The sequence below is a fragment of the Narcine bancroftii genome, chromosome 4 (genome assembly GCF_036971445.1).
Source record: "Narcine bancroftii isolate sNarBan1 chromosome 4, sNarBan1.hap1, whole genome shotgun sequence".
Taxonomy (NCBI): domain Eukaryota; kingdom Metazoa; phylum Chordata; class Chondrichthyes; order Torpediniformes; family Narcinidae; genus Narcine; species Narcine bancroftii.
Window position 1 is genome coordinate 191,531,673 of NC_091472.1, and position 13,211 is coordinate 191,544,883.

General features: G+C 38.7%; 1 protein-coding gene across 10 annotated transcripts in view; it reads left to right on the top strand.

Moving 5' to 3' along the window:
* Positions 1-13,211, top strand: part of sh2b3 (SH2B adaptor protein 3) — a 208,700-nt gene that overhangs the window by 154,145 nt on the left and 41,344 nt on the right. For 9 of the 10 annotated variants that reach the window (XM_069933367.1, XM_069933368.1, XM_069933369.1 and 6 more), the window contains one exon: positions 7,499-7,600. The exons of the other annotated variant lie outside the window; for it this stretch is intronic. In XM_069933367.1, coding sequence (XP_069789468.1) covers positions 7,499-7,600 — 102 coding nt within the window. The remainder of the gene's footprint in view (positions 1-7,498; positions 7,601-13,211) is intronic. 10 annotated transcript variants of the gene reach the window in all.

Consider the following 13,211-nt stretch of genomic DNA (forward strand, 5'->3'; position numbering starts at 1 on the left):
GAAGTTGTCATTTGCAGAGTTTACCCACTTACTCTAATCTGATATTGATTTGGAGGATTGACCAAGCTAACCCTTTGCACCAAAGAGGCATCCTGCAAAGTAGAGCAGACCTCGAGCAACAACTTGTGGTGGATCCCAGGGCTTTGATAGTCTTCTCACAATCCATTACTACCTTTGAGCAATTTTTCTTGTTTCTGATGTTGAGAAACGTAAAGGCAGTTTTAATAGATATAAATGAATTGATAAAGAAAATCCAAAGTCCTAGGTTATTAAATCAAAAGGATTCCTGATGTAACACAAAGGGTTGGTTTCATTTTTTTTTTCAGTATATCAGCAAAAGATTTTGGTTCAGCTTGTGAGCTTAACCACAGAGGAAATTGCTGACCGATCTCATGAAATGGCTGACCATGAGCGTGAGCTGGGCCAGTCACTTATGTTTCTTCTTCACAGATGCTGAGTACTTCTGTTTCTGGTACAAATTTCATCCACTTTCACTTAATTTTATTTCAAATGAGAGAAACTAGGAAAGGAAACTGCCCATTTATTTTGTAGTTTTAATTTAATCCATTTTTCATTTCTCTGAAATTAGCAGAGAACACTAATTTTGGACACCCGGTGTTTTATACAGTTGTTTTGCAAATTGTGCTGCATTTGCTACTTCAGAATTAACAATTTAACTTTATCAATTAAACTTTCCTGTTTGTATGCCACGACATAATCTATCCATGTCAGATGGATCAGCTGTGCCTGGACCGAAAGAATCTAATTTAGCTCATTCTTGCCCAATCATTAGCCAAGTGATGATGTCACAGGCAGTGCTGTAAAGTGGCATTTATTCACCAATAACCTGCTCACTGGTGCCAAGTATGGTTTTCACCAGGGCCATTCAATTCAGATCTCATTGCACCCTTGGTTAAAATCTGATTACAATGCTACTTCCAGAGGTGTGAGTGCCTGTGACACCATGATATCATTTGAATGAGTGTGGCATCAGAATGCCCTGGCAAATTAGTCAGGGAGCTTCAATGGAAAACACAGAAAATGATTATGATTGTTCAAGGTAATATGCCTAATATCAGAACATAACTGCAAGAAATATTTTCTTCCCTTATTTCTTTTCACAACATGTGAAGATGGGTACTTAAGCCCATCAACTCAATGCTTCTTTTCTTCTTTGGCTTGGCTTCGCGGATGAAGATTTATGGGGGGGTATGTCCACGTCTGCTGCAGGCTCATTGGTGACTGACAAGTCCGATGCGGAACAGGCAGGCACGGTTGCAGCGGTTGCAAGGGAAAATTGGTTGGGTGTTGGGTTTTGTACAATCAACAGGGCATTGGTAAGTTGGATTGTACAAAACTCTTCCCTATAGTGGAAGTGTTCAAAGGTAGTGGGAAGAGATTTAAAGTAAAGGGGCAGGAAGTTTAAAAGACCAGAAGAGAGAGATTTTTCCCTGGACGGTGGATGGAATCTGGATTAAACTGAAGGGAGAATGGAGTGGAAGACCTACACATTTAAGACACATGTACCTTGATGAGCATTTGAATTGTCAAGGCATGAATACTAGTAAATAAGTGTAGTTTCATGGTCAGCAAGGACTGGCTGGGCTAAATAACCTACGTTATATGATGCCAACTCTTGACCATTCAGGACAAAGTAGCCAATGTGATTGGAATCTTATCCAACACTCTAAATGTGCATTCACTCTACCACCATTGTAGAGTGGCTGCAGTGTGAACCAAATACAAAATGCATCACAGTGACATGTTTAGTTTTCCAATCAAATCCGAAACCATTCAACCAAGTAGAGCAAAGTGTTTCAGGCAGATGGGAATATTACTACACGCAAATTCCTTTGCAATTTAGACACCATTCTGGCAGGAAATGGATTATTAGCTCTTCCATGTTGCTGAGTCAAAGTCTCGGAACCCAAGCTCCAAGGGAGTATCTTCATAAGAAGGACCACAGTTGGTAAAGTTTGAAGCTTACCATTAGAATTTCATTGACCTTTTGGGATGGCCAGTTAATTGGGTTTCCCTTTCTTGGCGTCTTGCAAAAAAGATAATACAGTGAAATTAGAATGCGATTCGTTAATCCGCAGAATCGGTTATAGTGCGGGTGTCTGTGGACCCCAAACTGCTAAGGGGCGGGCTGATGACAATCAACCTGCGACCCAACTCCCTGCGCCTGACAGCCCCCCCTCCCCGTTGCCTCTGCCCCGATGTTCCACGCCGGCCACCCCTGCCCCGACATCCCGCGCCGGTCGCTCCTGCATCTGTTCTGCGACTCAGCTGTAACGCGGTATGAAATCTTGGACCCCAACTACCGCGTTCTAACAAGATTTTACTGTACTTATTTGGAACTGGTGATAATTTATAAAATCTTATAAAAAGTTGAATTTTAAAAAAAGTTGATTCTACAGAGTTTTTTTTTAAATTTTTTATTTTTCACACCATAAATCACATTAGCCATGATATACACTATTTCTTTTTCACACATATACAGTGACTTTTTCTTCCCCCCCCCCTTTCCTCCCAAACCATCCCCCCCACCCCCCCCTCTCATCCATTTTAGGTATACAATCTAGGTTGCATTAAGCCAGTCAGACAATGTTGTCATTCAACAAAATTACACCAGAAATTCTACTGAGTCCATTCTTTTCTTTCCTTCTCCTTCCATCAACTTAGGTAATGTTTGTCCCCGGTAGGTTTTCGCTATTGTATTTAATGTAAGGCTCCTATACTTGTTCGAATATTTCAATATTATTTTTTAACCTATATGTTATTTTTTCTAATGGAATACATTTATTCATTTAAATTTAGTAGTTTCTTCCTTTTACTTTGGTTATGTATTCCATTAATATTTAAAGACATATAGTTCAGCGTAGCCCTTTTATATTTTGTTTATCTTCTCTTTCCGTTTTTCCATCATTACCTTTCCTCCTTTTCCATTTCTGTTTTCTTATTTTCAACTCTTTATAAGACAACATTCCTACAACATCCAACATTTTCCGTATTCTCCTATTTCTATCTTATTTATCCCCAATCTCCCCTTCACCTCCTGAGTTGTCCTTTATCCCTTGTCGGACAACCACATCTCCCCTCTCCATTTGGATTTGCGAATCCACTCGCAAGCGTCAACTGATTTTGCAGTGACCGCTATTTCCCCCCACCCCGCCTCCCCCAGAAAAGATTTCACTTTTCATATGTCACAAAGGTCACTCTTTTAATTCCCTCCTTATTCTCTCTATTCCATTACCTTCCCTTATTAATTCTTGTCTATACTATCTATATTTTCCTCTAAGTACAGATACATTCACGTATGCACATTGTCTCTATTCACTCTTATACCTCTTTACCCGCATACATATCAATCGTGATCATTTTTACTCTCATTACCCGTCTTCATCCCTCAGTCTATTTTTGTCTTTACCCACATACATATCAATCGTGATCATTTTAACTCTCATTACCCGTCTTCCTCCCTCAGTCTATTTTTGTAATTGTTCTGCAAATTTTCGTGCTTCTTCTGGATCCGAGAATAGTCTGTTTTGTTGTCCTGGAATAAATATTTTCAATACCGCTGGATGCTTTAGTATAAATTTATACCCTTTCTTCCATAAAATCGCCTTTGCTGTATTGAACTCTTTTCTCTTCTTTAGGAGTTCAAAACTTATATCTGGATAAATGAAGATTTTTTGCCCTTTATACTCCAGTGGTTTGTTGCCCTCTCTTACTTTTTCCATTGTCTTCTCCAGTACCTTTTCTCTTGTAGTATATCTTAGGAATTTTACTACAATAGATCTTGGTTTTTGTTGTGGTTGTGGTTTAGAGGCCAATACTCTATGTGCCCTTTCTATTTCCATTTCTTGCTGTAGTTCTGGACATCCTAGGGTTTTAGGGATCCACTCTTTTATAAACTCCCTCATATTCTTGCCTTCTTCATCTTCCTTAAGGCCCACTACCTTTATGTTATTTCTTCTGTTATGGTTTTCCATTGTATCTATTTTTTGAGCTAGTAGTTCTTGTGTCTCTTTAGTTTTTTTATTAGATTTCTCCAATTTCTTTTTTAAGTCTTCTACCTCCATTTCTGCTGCTACTGCCCGCTCTTCCATCTTGTCCATTTTCTTTCCCATTTCTGTTAAGGTCATCTCCATTTTATTTATTTTCTCTTCTGTGTTGTTTATTCTTTTTCTTAAATCCTTAAATTCCTGTGTTTGCCATTCTTTAAATGACTCCATGTATCCTTTAATAAGAGCAAGTATATCCTTTACCTTGCCTTTCTTTTCTTCTTCTATTTCACTGTACTCTTCCTCTTCCTCTTCTTCTTCCTCTGGGTTGGCCATCTGCTGTTTCTTTGGTGCCCTTTCCTCCTCTTCTTTCTTGTTTCTATTGTCTTCTGTGGTCTCTTCTTGCTGCAGGTGTTCTGCAGCTGTCGTTGTCGGCTGTGGAGATCGACTCCCCAGCTGGTCCCCCCTCCCGTCGGTGTGTTTTTTTTCATTCGCATCGCGCATGCGCGAAGTATCGCGCATGCGCGGTTGCGCACTTTTACTCGGCTCTGCGAGCCATTTTTGTAGTCCATTATTTACCGACCTGAGGGAGCGCGTTTCTCTCTCCGCAGCGGGCCTCTTCGGACAGGTAAGGCCTTCACCTTTTTCCTCCTTTGTCTTCTCTTCCTCTCTTCTTACCGTTGCTTTCGATTTTTCTTTTTTTGTCGCCATCTTCTTTCCACCTTTATACTCACTTTTCTGTAACTTTTATTTCTGTGCCTTTGTGTTTTCTTTTGTTTTTCCCGACTTTTCTGGAGAGGGCTGGAGTTCACCGTCCGGCCACTACTCCATCACGTGACTCCTTCCGATTCTACAGAGTTGTTTGAGTGAGTAAAAGTGCCTGCAAGCTTTCTACGTATACCTGTTAACTACCAACAATCTGGATTACTTGTGCATTACAGAAGTGCTAAAATTGTTTCCAAGGTGATGATGTGTTTAATGATGGATTTATCTTGTGCTTGTGTGGCTTCTTTAATGATATTATTGACAGGAAGATTAATAATTTCCAAAGACAGCAGCTTAATGACCACTATATCAATGCTATTTATATCTGAAAAGGCTCTTTTTTCCTGTCTTCACACAGATGGATGCTTAATGATCCTCTAAGGCCTGCTAAGATGAAATCAGGAAATATACTTAAGCAAATCCATGCTATTTGAAAATGCCATTCTCTTGATCTGCTGTTACTAATATATGGTAGCAATTTAATGGGAATTCCAGGCATTGTAATCACGAAATGAATCTCCTGGCCTAGTGAGCAGTTGAGCCCTGGCCAACAGTCTCTTGATATATTTTCAAACCTAACTTCCTTGCTTGTGAGGTAGTAATAAGTTAGTAAGCTACCTTCAGTGCTGTTCTCTTTGTCCTAATTTACAGATATTTGTACATCTTTTGTCAGATGCATCTTGATAAGAATCTTTAAAGAGGGAAAAGATTCTGGAGAGCTGCTTGTTCATCCAAAATCTGATTCAAATTTTACATGATTGAAAACCAGAAATGTTTAACTGTGTTAAACAAGGAGAGGTTGTAAACTGGATTTTTAATTGGCAGTGTGAGAGAAAACGGAGAATGGTAGTGGATGATTGCTTCTCAGACTGGAGGCCTGTAATTAGTGGTGTGCCTCAGGGATCTGTGTTAGGACCATTGTTGTTTGTTGTCTATATCACTGATCTGGATGATAATGTGGTAAATTGGATCAGCAAGATTTCTAATGACACAAAGATAGTAGACATTGTGGACAGAGAGGAAGATTTTCAAAGCTGCAGAAGGATCTGGACCAACTGGGAGAATGGGCCAAAAAATGGCAGATGGAGTTTAATGCAGACTGTGAAGTGATGGATTTTAGAAGGGCAAACCAAGGAAGATCATACTAAATGGTATGGCACTGATGAGTGCGGAGAAGCAGAGAGATCTGGGAATACAGATACATTGTTCCCTGAAGGTGGCATTGCAGGTGGACAGGGTTGTCAAGAAAGCTTTTGGGATCTTAACCTTTATAAATCAAAGTATTGATTATAGGAGTTGGGATGTTATGGTTGAAGTTGTTTAAGATTTTGCTGAGGCTAAATTTGAAATATTGTGTGCTATTCTGGTCACCTCATCGAGGGCTCAGTAGTGGAGAGGGTCAAGAACTTCACATTCCTGGGTGTCAGCATCTCACAGGATCCATGGAGCCTCCATGTTGATGCAATTGCAAAGAAAGCTCACCAGTGGATACACTTTGAGGTGTCTGAGGAGGTTTTGTACTTCACCAAAGACACTTGTTGACTTCTACAGGTATACTGTGGAGAGCATTCTAGCTGGTTGCATCACTGTCTGGTATGGAGGCGCCAACTCTCAGGACAAGAATAAACTCCAGAGGGTTGTTAACTCGGCTTGCAACATCATAGGCACCAGACTTCATTCCATCGAGTACATCGACACGAGGCAGTGTCTTTTTTTTTAAAAAAGCAGCTTCTATCCTCAAAGATCCTCACCGTCTAGGCCATACCCTCTTCACTCTGCTACCAAGTACAGGAGGCTAAAGATGAGCACTCAGCGGCACAAGGACAGCTTCTTCCCCACTGCCATCAGATTCCTGAATAATCAGTGAACCAAAGATACTGCCTTACCTTTTGTGCACTATTATTTTTATTTTCTTTTTATAGTAATGTCGTAAGTTGGTTATAATATGTATGTTTGCTCTACAATGTGGCCGCAAAACACTGACTTTCATCACAATTAATCCTGATTCTAAACTTCTGGAAGGATATCAATAAGATTGAAAGAGTGCAGAGACGATTTACTAGAATGTTGCTGCGACTTCAGGAGTTGAGTTACAGGGAAAGATTAAAAAGGTTAGACTCTATTCCTTTGAGCGAAGAAGAATGAGGGGAGATTTGATAGAGATTTACCAGGTTATGAAAGGTTTATATAAAGTGGATGCGAGATATAGAGAGAGGTCTAAATGAGAGGGCATAAATTAAAACTGAAAGGGGAAAGGTTTAGGGGACACATTAGGGGAAAGTTCTTCACTCAGAGTGGTGTGAGTGTAGAATGAGCTGCCATCTGGTGTGGTGAAAAAGATTTAAGAATAAATTGTATAGATCCATGGATGGGAGAGGTCCTGAAGGTTTTAGAATGGGAGCAGGTCAATGGAACTAGCTAAATCTTGGTTGGCACATACTGGCCTGTTTTCTTTGCTGTAGCATTCTCTGGTTCTATGCTCTTATCAGGTGACTCCCTATGGCAACACTAATATATGTTCTCTAATGTTGACCTTATTCCTTGAATAAAGAATGAATATCTTTGCCATAGAGCTCAGAAAGCAACCAGAAATCATTCAAATCTTTATGTAAACTCTTAAGACTCAGCAAGGTAAAATGCTAGAGCTGGATTGCAATAATAGAAAGAGTAAATCTTAAAACAAACATCTACTTATACTTTTCTGTCTGTATGTTTTTTTTAAATAGTGTTCCAAACCGAAGCACAGTACTCCTTGTTCTGCAATTACAGAGATAAGACCATGTACACAACTTGAGATGCCGGATAACATAAACACATTTGTACTGAAGGTGAGTGGTAGTAGATATCTAGTGACTGGGTGAAGTGATAGGATTAAATTGGGCATCATTAATTGTACCATTACAGTTTTTTTCTGTGAAATTTACCTGGTTTGACAGGTAAATTTCCCCTATCACTGGAACTGAGATAATTTTTGTGATATAAGTACACGATCCTTTCTCCGGAACCCTTGGGGTGTTCCGAATTTTGGATTTTTCTGGATTTCTGAAACCCAGATTTAAGCCCACCCGAATTGTGCTGCCATACCCATCCCATCCCCTTCTAGTTGCCCTGCCATCTCCCCCCACCCCCCTCGTCCGCCCAACTTGCACTGCCGGTCTCCCGGCCGCCCGACTTGCTCTGCTGGTCTCTCCCCCCCGCCCTGCCCGATTCGCACTGCCGCCTCTCTCCTCACTTGCTGGATTTTGGAGCTTTCCAGATTTTAGTTGTCCTGATAAAGGATTGTGTACCTGTAATAGAATTCAGTAAGGGTCCATGATCTAAACTGGAGGACTCTTCAATAATAAAGTCCCTGATAATATCAGTTCAGTTATGAAAGTGTTGTGATGGAGACATTGGTGTATGATTGTCCCTTGACGTGCGTTATAGGTATTGTCATTAAGCAACAAATGCTTCACAGTTGCAAAAGAATAATAACAGACCTCACCAATTTAGACTCCTTTTATAATATTTTCATGGCAATTGGTTTTATTGAAGTGCATTAGTGCCAGTTAACTTGATCTCCCACAGGTTGTTTCTGAAAGTTATCATGAGAAAATAACTCTTATTTTCTCATGTCACATATTCCACAATCACTCTTGAACTGTGTTTTCAACATAGAAGAGTTGGTTCAGAATCTTTGGCTTCATCATGGAGATGTGTGAGATTTGCCAGTCATAGGTTTTGGAGAATGGTCTCTGAGGTAAGGGCATAGTTGACAAATTCCAGTTCATATTCCCAAAAAAGGTCTGACAAAGGGAAGAGTGCTTCCTGGATTCCAAATATAAAATTAAGCTGATACGCAAAACAAAAACATCCAATGTATCAATGTCTTTGCCACGTGATAGCTATCACTTCAAAGATTAAGCAACATTTGAAGGGACAGGTGACTATACAGATTGTGAGAATTAATGGGTTGAAATGACTACATTGAAAAATGAAAAATGCATATTAAAAGAATAAACTAGATTTTTCTTGCTGGTATGTTTCCTGGCATAAGTGATGTATCCTCCAGACATTTTACACAACAGCACCCTCATATTTTCTGTGAGGGCCTGTAATGGAAGATTCTAACTGTGTTTTTTTTTAACTTTTGCAGCCTTTGCTTCTGCAAGGCTGAGAACCTGCTTGTTTTTTGGAATCAGCAGACATAAGCTAAATTCTACCGAGGGGCCAGAGATGCAGTTATCTGACGAAAGGACATCTGTGTACCAAGAACATTTAATCTTCCTGCTTGTTTTGGTCACAGACTGTCAGAGGCCTAGCCTTGATGCAAAATAAACCATTGTATTCAAAGTGATGAGCTCAAAATTACATTATTTGATAGAAGCCTAAGCATGCTAGTTTGCTCATTTATCTTTCTTACTGTGCTGGGAATAGGTGCTTGGGTAAGCAGTTTTTGGGTAATATAACCCATGGTCCCGCTGCTGATGTTTGAGACTCTCCGAGAGGTGGCAACATCTCTCACCAAGAAGAACTTCTAGAGTCCAGCCAATGTCCCGGTCGGGGGAGGTGGAGAAGCTGCTACCGGCACCCCGACAACCTATTACAAGTGTGCGGTCGTTGCCTCGCTTCGGCAGTTGGGACCAGTCCAGGCGTTGATAAATCTAAAACGAATGAAGTGAGAGGTGCAAGTTTACCCAGGACAGGGCCATATTAGGCAAATAACTTACTGCACTATGTCATAATTCATTGCATGACATGATTTATATTACTTGTATAAGGCAAATATTTATTTATTTATTTGTTTGTTGAATGGAAGACTGATAAAAATCACTTGAGTCCTGAACTTCTTGTACATAAAGTATGCAACATTTTAAAACAGTATAGTGTACAGTGAGAGTTTGAAGAAATCTGATGATTTAATCAATGGGAGGAGAATCCAAAATTGTCTTGCAGTGGAATCTCCATGATCCAAGCCATGTTAAGGAATGGAAAATTATGGAGGTGCAGATAATGCTGTTCATTGATGCTTTTTTCCTGATTTCTGGAAAACAGTCCAAGGGAATATATCATAAATGATGATTTTTTAAAAAAAATCATAACCTGAGTTATTTTGATGATTACATTATCTGGAGCCCGATATTTCTATATTAACATGTCATTATCATAATGCAGCCTGACTGGGTTAACTGGGCAAATGACCATCGTGTTTGAGACCTCGTAGTTTAGATGACATGGTTGGGAGACCTTTTTCACAGGAGACAATTAGAAAAAATCCAATTTTAAAAATATATTGTATGGGAAGAGTTTTGTATTTCTCTTGCATCATGTCACCATTTTTCTCTTAAGTTCCTTGTGTAAGTTGCCATGTTAAGTAGTAAAAGGCCAATGACAGTATTTGCATGTCACACTGCAATTGAGAGCCACCAGGCGGAGCTGTTGCAACATGGTCCATCCTTGGGTGGTGCTCTGAGGTTCCTTGAAGGTTGATAACTCTGTCTGAGCAAATCCATTGAACCCTCAGTCAGGTCAACAGCTCCAGCAATGATACACTGATTAAATTCTGTATCTCTAGTGTATTGCATGCCAAACAAATAGGAGCTAGTCGGCCCCTTAAGACTGCCATTCAACAAGAACATGATCTAATCTCTGCCTTAAATTAACTTTCTTCATCCTTTCCCTTATCCTAAGGATATTTTGTAATGTAAGAAGTCAGCAGATCTATGAAATGAACTACGAAAGTCTGCAGGCACAGTAATTGAAGTTAAAACACAATGCTGGAGAAACTCAGCAGGTCAAAATGCATTTTATATATATTTGTGTGTAAATATGTATAGGCATGTAAATAAATTGTACATATGTTTATATGTATATATGTATGTATTTGTGTGTATGCATGCATATTGTTACGACAGACCAGCAGCAATAGAAATTCACCAAGTTAACGGTATCTTCAAAACAATATTTTTTATTAATAATATAAAATCTTTAAACTTGACCATACTATGCGCAATGTGTATGTGTGTTTGTGTGTGTGTACACGTGGCAGATCCCAAACCATTAAAGTTTAGGCACAATTCTGAAGAGATGATTCGATTTTAAAGTTCAGTCTTAGAAATCTTTTGTGTCGAAACTCTGTCTTTAAACTGCTGTTCAAAAGTTCTTAAACTCACAAATTCTTGTAGATTTGCTTTCAGAAAAATACTACTTCTTATGAATGACTTTTCATAAATTTCCCTCTCTTGCGTGGAGGTTTTGGAAGTTGTGTTTCACATGATAATTTCATCAACCCAGGCAAGGGTTAAATGAAATGACTAATGCAAATGAACATGCAGAACTGCCCTCTCTCAACAAAGAGACAGTGGAAGTGGCCCTATCAAAGGGAGATCACATGACATTACCTCTCTCATTGAAGGTTACTGTATTTCTGACTTCAAATGTTACATGGTTCGATATTAAAGATGACTTCTTGAAGTGTCCCAATTACATGACATCACCACTGGCTCTCAAGTTTCCTTTTCTCCAGAAAGATGAGTCAAGGAGCAAATGTCTCTGGCTTGTGTGATGGGCCCAGAGAACCTCAAAACTTAGCAGCAATAGAAATTCACCAAGACAAATGGCTACTTAAACAAAGGTAACTTTTAATTTTCTTTAAACATAAAAACAGGATCAAATTTTAATTTATTACTATGAACTTAACCTAACTTAACTCCCTGCCCTCCTAATTCTAAGCGCACGTGTATGTAATGTATGTATAACTTCAGAAAAGTTCTTTGATTCACAGCCCAATCTCACTTGTCATTCTTCCAAGTTCACCGGTATCAGGCAATTCTTATACTGTGCACAGAATTTAACATTTATGAACCTTCACCAGGCTTTGGTGCTTGTAAGGTAAATGGTTACCGCTCAGGAAAATTTTTGTCGGTTTTCGGTGAGAGATTTGTTGCTCGTTACACACAAACTGATTCCCAAAGAAACTTGCCCTATCAGGGTTTTCCAGATGATAATCTTTCTTTCAGGTCACCACAGAGTTCATTTTCTTTTTCCCTTATCTCAGGTAAAACATGATAAAGCCAACCATCTCCTCTTGAATGGACCACAAGGTCTTTGAACAGGCTGAACTCAGAATTCACAAGCTGTCTTCAAAATCAGGTTTCAAACCAGCTTCCAAAAGCCACTGCAGAAAACCACACACACACACCAACACACACACACACACACACACACACACACATTCTTAGAGGAAAAAAAACTGTTTTACTCTCCCTGCTTTCAAAACTACATTATCTTCCTAAAACAGCACACTCCACTAAATCAGTTTCCTGAGATGGGCCCTTCCATTTGTACCTAGTTGTGACAATCTCCAGCACAGGAGTCTATTGTCTTTGCAGACTTGTAGGTATCACCTTGTGCATTAACTCTTGCATTTTAAAATAAGATCTGTTTCAAAGTGTTTGTATCTGTTTGTGACCTAACTAAAATCCCACAATCTATCTTACAAAATTATATCTATACATAATATAAAATATAATCTTTCACACTTGTCTACACATCTAACAAGTAGCTGGCTTTTATGTGTGTACAGGTGCCTTTCTGAGTAAACTTTCAATAGAACAGTCCCTTTGCTTTTATGACTGTGCCAACTTTAGCCAAGCAATCTTCAAAAGACTTATATAACACAAATGTGTGATCTGTCTTTGTGTGTTTCCAAACCTATAAAGTCTTGACAAAAAATATTTTTTTATATTTTATTTATAAATTTTAAATCATATAACATTAATTATAACATTCATACAGATATTATCTAGTTAAATACCCCCCCCAACCTCCCTTATCAACCCCACTAACACCCTCCCTCCTCCCCCTTCCACCTACAAAGAAAGAAGAAAGATCATCACTTAAAAAAACAATAATCCACTTTTTAGCTAGGGAAACCAAGACACCCATAGGAGCGGATTGAGAGATTAAATCTTCAAACCAAGAATTTGTAAATATGTGCTCCATACTTTTACCAAAAAATGATATTTATCCCTCAAATATACATGATCTTTTCTAAAGGAATACAGAATTTTATTTCAGTATGCCATCTTTGAGTTCTTAAAACTAAATCGATTTCCAAGTGATGGCCAAACATTTTTTTAGAAATGGCCAAAGCTAAACATAAAAATTCAACTTGATACATAGTCAGTCTTAGTTCTAAAGCAATTGACAAATGTCCCCTAGTAAAAATAACATTGGATCAAATGCACTGCAAAAAAATATATATTTTTAACCCAAAGATTACTAATTTACCTTCCAATAAAGAAAATTTTTGAGCTTTTAAGAACAAAATTTTGAACTGCAATGTACAATTTTTCTTGTGGATATTAAATTCTGAAGTTATATAGCATAAACAAATATAAAATTTTTAGCAACATTGCTGATTGCCTTTCAAGATGTTGAATTTGCAATCACATTATC